The 9782-nt window shown below is 37.2% G+C and overlaps 2 protein-coding genes across 4 annotated transcripts in view; one reads left to right on the top strand and one right to left on the bottom strand.

Moving 5' to 3' along the window:
* Positions 1-6462, top strand: part of LOC115243820 (unconventional myosin-Ie-like) — a 12090-nt gene extending 5628 nt beyond the window's left edge. The window contains exons 2-10 of the mRNA XM_029821068.1: positions 2742-2867; positions 3026-3115; positions 3231-3325; positions 3922-4099; positions 4185-4347; positions 4441-4548; positions 4739-4867; positions 5127-5323; positions 5701-6462. Coding sequence (XP_029676928.1) covers positions 2742-2867; positions 3026-3115; positions 3231-3325; positions 3922-4099; positions 4185-4347; positions 4441-4548; positions 4739-4867; positions 5127-5323; positions 5701-5883 — 1269 coding nt within the window. The 3' untranslated portion in view covers positions 5884-6462. The remainder of the gene's footprint in view (positions 1-2741; positions 2868-3025; positions 3116-3230; positions 3326-3921; positions 4100-4184; positions 4348-4440; positions 4549-4738; positions 4868-5126; positions 5324-5700) is intronic.
* The window catches only part of LOC115243821, a 25263-nt gene that overhangs the window by 5095 nt on the left and 10386 nt on the right, over positions 1-9782 (bottom strand). The window contains exons 2-4 of one of the 3 annotated variants that reach the window (XM_029821072.1): positions 9425-9634; positions 6779-7283; positions 4746-4880 (exon numbers count right to left, since the gene is read on the bottom strand). In XM_029821072.1, coding sequence (XP_029676932.1) covers positions 4842-4880; positions 6779-7283; positions 9425-9634 — 754 coding nt within the window. In that variant the 3' untranslated portion in view covers positions 4746-4841. Of the gene's footprint in view, positions 1-4745; positions 4881-4914; positions 7284-9424; positions 9635-9782 lie in introns of those variants that run through there. The other 2 variants (XM_029821071.1, XM_029821070.1) reach the window with 2 other exon arrangements.

Here is a 9782-nt window from a genome sequence, read left to right as displayed (position 1 = left end):
ATGTATGTAAAATTTCAAAATCAGAACTTTCGGGTTTGCGAGGTTCCCTTGTTAGTCTTTGATTCTCTAGTGCCAAAACGGCTCATTTACGGACACGGATTTATTGGCAAAATTGGCTTGTTTTGGTGTCCTTTATAACCACCTGAAGTTTGCCGATCTAATTCTGGGACACCCTGTAAACCATAATATAGCGTGCGGTACAATAATACATACAATTGTGCATTCTTCATACAGTCTTTCAGATCCAAGCGCGATTTTCTTTTTTCAATATATTTATCATCTCGGGAGTCCAAATAAAAAAATTCTATAAAATAAAAGAGTCACGCATAGAATAAAAATATATAATAATTTCGATCGTAACGATTTTTAAATACAAAATATTATAGATGGATGAAATCTCTCTTTTGCGGAGAATCAAAATGATACACTGCGACAAGTCTTTTCAAGAGAAATATACGGCATTCGCGACGACAAGAACGATATCTCGTCGACCGCCGCCGCGGCAGCGGAACTGCGGTGAACGAACAGACAGTTTCATTGCGCCGGCTGCGGCGGAAGCCGTGAAATCATTGCCTCTCTGCTCTCTGGTACGGCACGCGTCGTACAACAAGAGGGAACGTTATGCGATCGATGGCGCGGTCAGTAGCCCCATCAGTCATAATTAATCGGCTCCGCAATAGCCCTCTCCGCTGATCGAAGAGCCTGATGACCGATCGCTTAAATGGCATTAACAAAATTTGTACATCATTGAAACTGGGACGATGAAACAAGCGGGAAGCGCGTCCGTTCATCTCGTTCATCTGGACATATTTTGTCGGTTTCTGCGAATGCCGTTCCCGCTTTCTACTGATCGATGTCTTTCTCTCTCTCATTCCCTTCCTCTGACTTTTTCAGCTGTCATTCGTCATAGTCTGTTTGTGAATCCGTTCGCGTGATGCATCTGCGCAAATTGCTCTGCCAGTATACATCGATCTCGTTGGACCGAAATGTCAACGATGCAATGACATATAGCACGATCGATGATACGATCCCCAGAGAGAATAAGAGGGAAGAGAATTATATACCTACCTTTTTCTACTTTAATTTTCTAAAGTTAAAAATGTTAGCTGATCCATTTCCGCTATATATCTATAAAATATACATATATGTAGAGCCTTATATAATTTACGGTCTGCAAGACCGTAATCAATATACGCGTCGCTTGTATTAATCCGTTAATTGACTTTGACCGACTTTCTACGGTGGATTATATAAACCTCGTTTAAAATGCAATTAAGATTGATGGCCCGATCGAGGGAGGGAAGGTCACGGAAGGACTGTCTTACGTTGCACTATATTCGAATTCTCCTTTATATGGATGTCGTCGAAAGAGAATCACCCGACCGGAAGTCTCCGTATGCGCTGACTTCGATTTCTCTCACATTTCCCGACGCCGTAGCATATGCAACCGAGAATGCTCGTTTCTTTCTCTTTCACACGTCAAATTTCCATTCTTAGGCTGTTTTTGTACAACCAGTTCTCACTCGAGGCACTGTGTCTTTTATCCATCGCGTATGCAAATTGCTTACGTAATCACAGAGAGAGAGAGAGAGAGAGAGAGAGAGAGAAAGGAAGACGAGACAAAAGTTATTTTATTGAATAAAATAGAGCAAAAAAAAAACAAGAAGACTCTTTGATAAAAAATCTCGACTTTTTTTTACGAATTGATTTAAAATAAATAAATGTACAAATACTTTAGTAAGGATTATACTTTTATATGGGATAAAAAATTTTAGAAAGCATTTCTGGGGCATAGAGTGCACGACATCGAGTTTTGCTTTAATATGTCAAGCCTATTTATAAAAATCGCTATATGTATATAAATAATGTGTTAAGTATAACGCCTATTATAAGCCACATTGCGGTAAAAGGGCGTTGTAAAAGTGCATATTGAACCTCTGCTAAAAGAAGAACGGAAGCGATCGATAAATCGGGCGATCCGTGAAATGTCGGAACGAATAAGCACGCTTGCGATACTCACGATACAGAAAATCAGTAATTGGATTTGTGAATGGCGTTCGCCAATTCCTTGCGTGTCATTTCATTCGTGATTCCGGGTATCTGCTCAAATCTTGCAAAAAAAAAATCCTGATTTTCCAGGTATTTTTGTTCAAAATTCCAGATAAAGAAAATATTTTAAAGATTTTTTGGTGCAATTTTCTAAAAGTTTTTTTCTTTATTGTACGCGTTTCCTAATGTTTTTCACTCATACAAAGGAAAAACTATTTCAGTTTCAAGTACTAGATTTACAAATGTACTGAAAAAAAAAAAACTGAATAGCTTTTGTTAAGATAAAAATTTTTAACTTGTATAACATTTTCATTTTTTATTGCTAAAAATTAAAATTAAAAAAAAGGACTGCATATTCAATATTTTGTTAAGACATTGAATATATAAATAGAGATAGATATATATTTACAATATATTTTAAACACATATTTCACAACTTGGTGGATTGCCTACTGCTTATAGTATAAAGGCAAAATTATCAAAGAAAGAATTTTTTTTTAATTCCTTGAGTCCGAAAAAGATTCCATGAGAATTCCCTGATTTTTCCAGATACAAAAAAATTCTCTGAGAATTCCAAATTTTCATGTTTTTTTCAGGGAGTAGACACCCTAGTAATTAATAAAATTTTCATCGATTTTACAACAATATAAATTTACAATTCACACATCCAATTAATTTAAATTCAATTTTAGGTGTACCACTGGCAGAGCCAAAATGTCAAAATTTCCGGGGTGGACGATATGGTCCTCCTGCCCAAGGTCAACGAGGATGCCATCATCGAGAATCTCAAAAAGAGATACATGGACGATTACATATTCGTATCCTTTTTCAGTCTATTTATTCGATTTGCGTACTATCAGAGAACGTCATTGTCTCTTGTGCAGAAAATTTGCACAAATTCCGGGCCGCGTATCACGATAATCTAATTAGACTTGTCAAATGATTCGCGAAACGCTCCTTAACTGCTCTCTATCAGACATGTATTGGACCCGTATTGGTATCGGTCAATCCGTTCAAGCAGATGCCGTATTTCGGAGAGAAGGAGATCGAGATATATCAAGGCGCGGTAAGTGCAAAAATGCTATCATTCTTGCATCAAGAGAACTTTTGTATCACTCGATTTTTTTAAAAAAAGAACAGAGTTACGCACGCGCAATAAAGTTATTGTCATTGTTATTTAGGCGCCCTACGAAAATCCACCGCACATCTATGGATTGGCCGACGAAATGTATAGAAACATGCTGATTGACAACGAAAGTCATTGCGTCATTATAAGGTAAACGATATTTGCAATAAAACTGTCTTATGTAAGATTATAAAAAAAATTTTATGATTTCATTTTTTGCTAATATACAGGGTGTCCAAGGAGAAAAGGTCAATATTCTGGAAAGTGATGATATCGGTCATTTTAAGCAAAAATATTCATATAAACGAGTGTTCTATTTCAAACGGTTTCCGCGATAGAGCTGTTTGAATGTACAGTTGCAAAATTACTGATAAGAAAAAGATACTGCGTACTGTTTCTAATTTATTGTTCAAGTGACACATTTTTTATTTATTATTTTTTATTTATTTTTTTATTTTTTATTTTTTATTTTTTTATTTTTTTGTTTAGGACACTCGTTCATATGAACATTTTTTGTTTAAAATGACCGAGATATCCTCACCTCCCAGAATATTGACCTTTCCTTCTGAACACCCTATATATAAATGTGGGATTTCCAAGTTTTAATTTAATTACTATGTAAAAAACGAAAAACAGCTTGAAAAAATAATTATCAGTGCTCTTTATAAAGCTTGCGGTAGGTGAATAATTACTTTACGTCCCAGAAAGTGTACTTACTATACGTGTTCTAAATATTTACTTCGCAGCGGTGAATCTGGCGCTGGAAAAACGGTTGCCGCAAAATACATAATGTCCTATGTGGCAAGAGTGAGCGGTGGCGGCAGGAAGGTACAGAAGGTAAAGGACGTGATCCTGGAATCGAACCCGCTTTTGGAAGCCTTCGGCAATGCAAAGACCATGAGAAATAATAACAGTAGTAGATTTGTACGTATCGATACTAATTTTCATCGATTTTCCTACTTCGTGAACGAGAGCGCGATGAAAAAAAAAATACTTGATACATTTTCAGGGAAAATATGTTGAGATGCAGTTCGGCTCGGGCGGTCAGCCGAACGGTGGCAAGATCTCGAATTTTCTTTTGGAAAAGTCGAGGGTGACGTGTCACAATCCCGGCGAGCGAAATTTTCATATATTTTATCAGCTGGCGACAGGCGCCAATCAGGAGATGAAAGGTGAGTAAATAATCGACGAATAAAAGTATATCTGACGTGAAAAAATGTGAAATTAAGTGCAAAGAATAATAATAAAACGTTTAAATTTTATAGCGGAATTTGGATTAACGGATCTCGATTATTATCAATATCTGAATTACGGTGGCAATCATAGGGTGGATGGCACGAACGATGCGCGGGATTTTCAGGAAACCCTTAAAGGTATGTAAGATGATTAAATCATATCTCACAATCTATTAATTAAATTTTGTGCAATTGAATGACTAATAATTTAACGTTTACGATTATTCTAATACATTTTCTTATCTTTTCTGTTTTTAACAAATTTTTTGTTTTTAAGAAATTAACAATAGATCTTACTTGTTATTTAATGATCATATATCGTTTACAGCGTTGGGCGTTATGGATATGCAGGAGACAGAAGTGATTGATATATTCAGATTGGTAGCTGGGATACTTCATGTGGGAAATATACAGTTTGCTGAGAACGGCAATTATTCGCAGATAGCCGATAAGCAATGTAAGACATCTATCTATCAAGAAATAAAAAAACAACAGTGATTAATTATATATAACTTATATATCTATTATATTATTAATATCTAGCTTTATCTATCCATATGTATATAAAGTCGCATGACTAATCTATCTACAATCTATCGTGCCTTATCAGTTGGTCCAAGATAAATTAATTTTAATAATATAGATATATGTGTTATTAATATTTACATTTCTGCCGCAAAAGTTTCTCTCCTAACCGTATATAAATATATTTTCAGTTCTCGAGTTTCCTGCCTATCTCTTTGGAATTTCGGCAGAACAGCTATCGCACAAGCTAATTTCTCGAGAATTCGAGTCGAAATGGGGGAGTCAATCTGAGAGCGTGGATGTGACCCTGAATGTAGAACAGGCGCTTTATACGAAGGATGCCTTAGCAAAGGATATCTACGCCCGACTTTTCGACTATCTGGTTAAGGTGTGACGGAGCATTCATCCGAAATTCATTCAAAAGATTTAGTTCCGATGTTACACGTGACACGGAGAAATGTTCCATACAGCACAGAACGTTGCAGCAACATTGCAGCAATATTGCAACATTGTAGTAACATTGCGGCAATGTTATTTTCAGTAGTGATTATAATATTTATGGAAGATAATCTTTTATGGAAGATAATCTGAGCAAATCTTTTCTTTCGTAAAAAGAAAAGTGAATTGACTTTTTTTGGCAAAAATACATTTGATATATACATTTCCACATCGATAATTTTTTTTTTTTTCATCTAAAAAAAATATTGTAAAAATTTATAAAAGGAGCTTAGATCTCTCTTAACCGAGTAATTGACGATTTTGCAGAAAGTCAATTTCGCTATGGAGACAAATACGGATGGATACGAGATCGGGATTTTAGACATATACGGCTTCGAGATCTTTGAGAAGAACGGTTTCGAGCAGTTCTGCATCAATTTCGTGAACGAAAAATTACAGCAGATCTTCATCGAGCTCACGTTAAAGGCAGAGCAGGTAAGCTTCTATTGATACAATTTTCTTTCTAATTTACACTATAGTATATCTAGCGTTTCATCATATCTCTTTTCTTTAAAAATAAAAATTCAATTGCCAAAGAATAGGAGAAAGTAAAAATGTTTTATCAGCATGCGCATACTTTCTCACTTATCGTTACAAGTTAATATATTTTATATATACTCTATTATCTTAATTCTATATTAGACAATTATATATATGTATTACAAGCATATATTAATCTGTATAAATAACGATATATATAGTACTCTTATATATGTATGATATATACCGTAAGTCGTCTCTACCCGGCATATAAATTAAACTCTTAAGCCCGACTCGACGTCAAATTTATTGATTTAATGACGTTAGAGTCTCGCCGAGGCAAGATAATGTTTTTTCGTGCAATCACAGCTACCCCACATCGAGGTTTCCAAGGTTTCGTGCCACTTGGAAAATATGTCGGATTTACAACTTTAATTTAATTACTATGTAAAAGACGAAAAAAAAAAACTCGAAAAAATAATTATCAACGCTCTTTATAAAGCTAGCGGTACGTGAATAATTACTTCATAATAAAATTTCTCTGCCGTTCTTTTTGGTCGTATCTTTTTGTACTTTAGAGCTTCTAAACACGAGAGATGCGTCTGCATTCTTCGCGAAGAAATCAATTTTGCGCCAGTTTTCATTCCAATTATTCCTCGATGAAGCCATAACCCGGCAAGATATCCGTCCTTCTGAACGCGTACCTTTGCACAGGTGTAGTCTGTGCCATCAGAGTCCGGATCTTGCTGGGCGGCGCGGGTATCTGTTTGGGCAATTCGCTGGACGTGACCATGGAATTCTCCGTGGTCGACGGATCGTCCGCTCGTTCGTATAACGTTCCTTGATCGTTCGCCTTACTACCTACCTCCTGGCTCTTGGACGAAACGACACCGTCGACGCGACGATCGAACTTTTTGGGCGGTCGTGCTTTCCTGTCTCGCGTCTTCCAGTCCGTCTGCCTCTCGAATGGTCGCGTCACCCTTAGGTATCCCACCGCGCCTTCGCTCGGAGTCGCCGTCAACGTCGTCTCCTTGCGAAAGGAGCCGCTGTGTCCGCGAACGTTTACGTAGACTCTGGGACGACCACTCTTCAAGTAGTATAGCTTCTCGTCGAGGCTCTGTAGTTTCGGCGATGCTCTCAGTAGGACCCGTTTGTCGTCGTCGAAGGTATCCAACCGATAGTTGGGACTCAGCCCCATGTCGCGTACGCCGAGGATCGAGTGCGGGATTACCTCGGGATTCGGATAGCCGGGATCGCTCGGTATTTGCGACTGCTCGCTGGTTTGCTGCTGATTCAGCATCGCATGCACGAGACCCTGCAGATTCGCCGCGTCCATCTCGTCTGCATTTCGCAGCTCGATCTCGACGAATCTACCAAGACAAGAGAAAGGAATTGAATTTTCACGTTTCTGCATAACAATTACGCGGCTTTCCGGTATTATAAATAGCCGGATACAAGCGGATAAAGCGTTTCTAAGACATCAGAAGATCAACCGTAAATATATAGCACGAGTAACGGATTAAAGTATATCATCGAAGCTAATCCGATATTAGCGGTAAGATAAACATCGCGAGCGGAAGATTGCTTTTGAAGCCGCGGTCCATGGCCGTTACGCCATTTTCACGACATTGCAGGTGTCATTGTTCAGAAATGCTTCTCCTTTCTTCACGGATATTCGCGATTATTAAACCGCAGCAATCATTGCGGCCGCCCGAGAAAAGGATCGAGACAATCGAAGGCTTGGGCCAGCCAACATCGCGCTTGGTACTTTGCTTTCAAGACTCGTCGGTTACTCTCCTCTTCTTCCGCCCTCTTTTCAGGTATCGATGCCTCAAAGATACGTATCGCGAGCGCGTAAATCTACCGTCGTTGAAATTACACAGGAGTAATTACTCTCGGTCGAGTTTCTCACGTTTCTCGTGCACCGACAAACGAAGACGGCTTTTCTTTCGCCACTAATTGGGCCGCTTTCTGGCGGTGAGAAAGAACGAGCGGGATTTTCCGCTTTTGTTCAAGCGGTTTAGAATCACGAGGCCTCGAAGCAAATATCGTTTCTTAATCGCGGTGAGTCAGTCGAGAGAGTTTCCCGAAGAAAAGCCGTTAGAGTATAATGGAATAACACACCAAGATGTTGGTCTCATCCATTAATATACATATACAAGGTGTTCCAGGTCAGGTCAATGAAACTTCTTATAAAAAATTGAATTTGGAACAAAAAAGTTCTGATAAATATAGATCCGGAAATGTTTCGTTAAAAAGTTATAGCTAATAAACTCTCTATAAGTAATTAGTTATGATCAAAATTTAAAAAGAACATTTTTAGGTTTGCATTTGCGATGTTTGCACTACGAATGTAATGTTTACACAAAGATCATCAAAAAGTGATTTTGTTTTCAAGTTTCTTCTTTTTTCATTGTTTTGAGTTTGTTTTCTTTTGAACGTTTTATCCATAGATATATTATATAACGATAGAACTTTGTATCATTTTTGCCTTAGAGTCGCGTCTGCCAAGATAAATAGCATATTTTCCTCCCTTGCGCATGCGCATTCGTACGTTTCTCTCGGCGGACGCACATCGTTTGTAAGAACTTGGATTTTGCATTTGCAAAATTTTAAGAAATTTAAGAATTAACAAGTATGAGAAATTAAATATATTGTATTTTTATTAAACACGATATCTTCTATATAAAATAAAAGAGATTATTTTCTCGTTAGCAACAGGTTATTTTCTCGTCTGTCAGGAGAAATGCGCGATTGCACATGCGCGAGGGAGGAAAGTATCTTATTATCTTGGCAGACAGTAAGATAGATAAAGTAAGATATCTATCTATATATAATATATCTATGGTCTTATCAGAATTAAATGAAATTAGTATAATTTAATTTGTTATTTAATTACTCATCAGATTTACTTCGTTATTTTTTTCAAATGAATGTAGGGTTTTGATGTTATTTTTAAAAATCATCAAAAAAACGTGTTTTTTTTCGAAGTTTATTAGCTATAACCTTTTAACGAAGCGTTTCCGGATCTATGTTTATAGGAACTTTTTTGTTCCAAATTCAATTTCCTATAAAATCCTGGAGTTTCATTGACCTGATCTGGAACACCCTATATATTAACAAAATTAAATATATTAACAAAAAATAAAGATCGAATAAAATATAATTCAACATTATACGTTAGATAAAATTTGATACAATACGCGAAAGAGAGATCTTTTAAGGCAATCTTTTATAAGATATCTATATCACGCGATCTCTTTTAAAAGTATATTTTGCAACGAGGCATCATCGTCTCGAGGTAGAACGCTCGAGTTTGCGATCACAATCGATAACAATCAACGACTATTCATCGGATTATTTCAAACTAGTTCTAACGTTCCGAGCGAGCGAAAGTGAATTGTCGTGGAGCGTAGCAGCGGCATATAATATCAATACCGGTTGGCGGTATGAAAAAAGAGAGGCGCTTCGAAAAGAGGGCCGCTTTAAGAACGAGTATCGATAGTAATACCTGTAGTCCTCGGGTCTATCTATGTTGACGTCTCGCGCGGGGACGCCGTGAAGGGACTTGCCCTCGAGCGCTTTGTGCGCCGACAAATCCTGATCCTGACGGATGTGATTAGGATGCGACGAGGGCGGCCTCGGCAGGACCATAGCCGACGTGGTCAGCTCGAGCAGAAAGAGCAACACGATGGCGCAGACATTGATCCTCCGCGACATTCTGCAAAAAGATTTTCTCCCATTATTACTTGTCCGATTCTATAAAATTCTATAATATATTCTATATTTTATGATAAAAAGATTTTTTTTTTAGGCTTAGTATTTTTATTTATTAATAATTTTTATTAATAATTATAATATTATTTATT

The sequence above is a fragment of the Formica exsecta genome, unplaced genomic scaffold (genome assembly GCF_003651465.1).
Source record: "Formica exsecta isolate Colony F162 unplaced genomic scaffold, ASM365146v1 scaffold735, whole genome shotgun sequence".
NCBI classification, from domain to species: domain Eukaryota; kingdom Metazoa; phylum Arthropoda; class Insecta; order Hymenoptera; family Formicidae; genus Formica; species Formica exsecta.
Note: the sequence above shows the minus strand (reverse complement) of the source record. Positions and strands in the feature narration are given on the sequence as shown.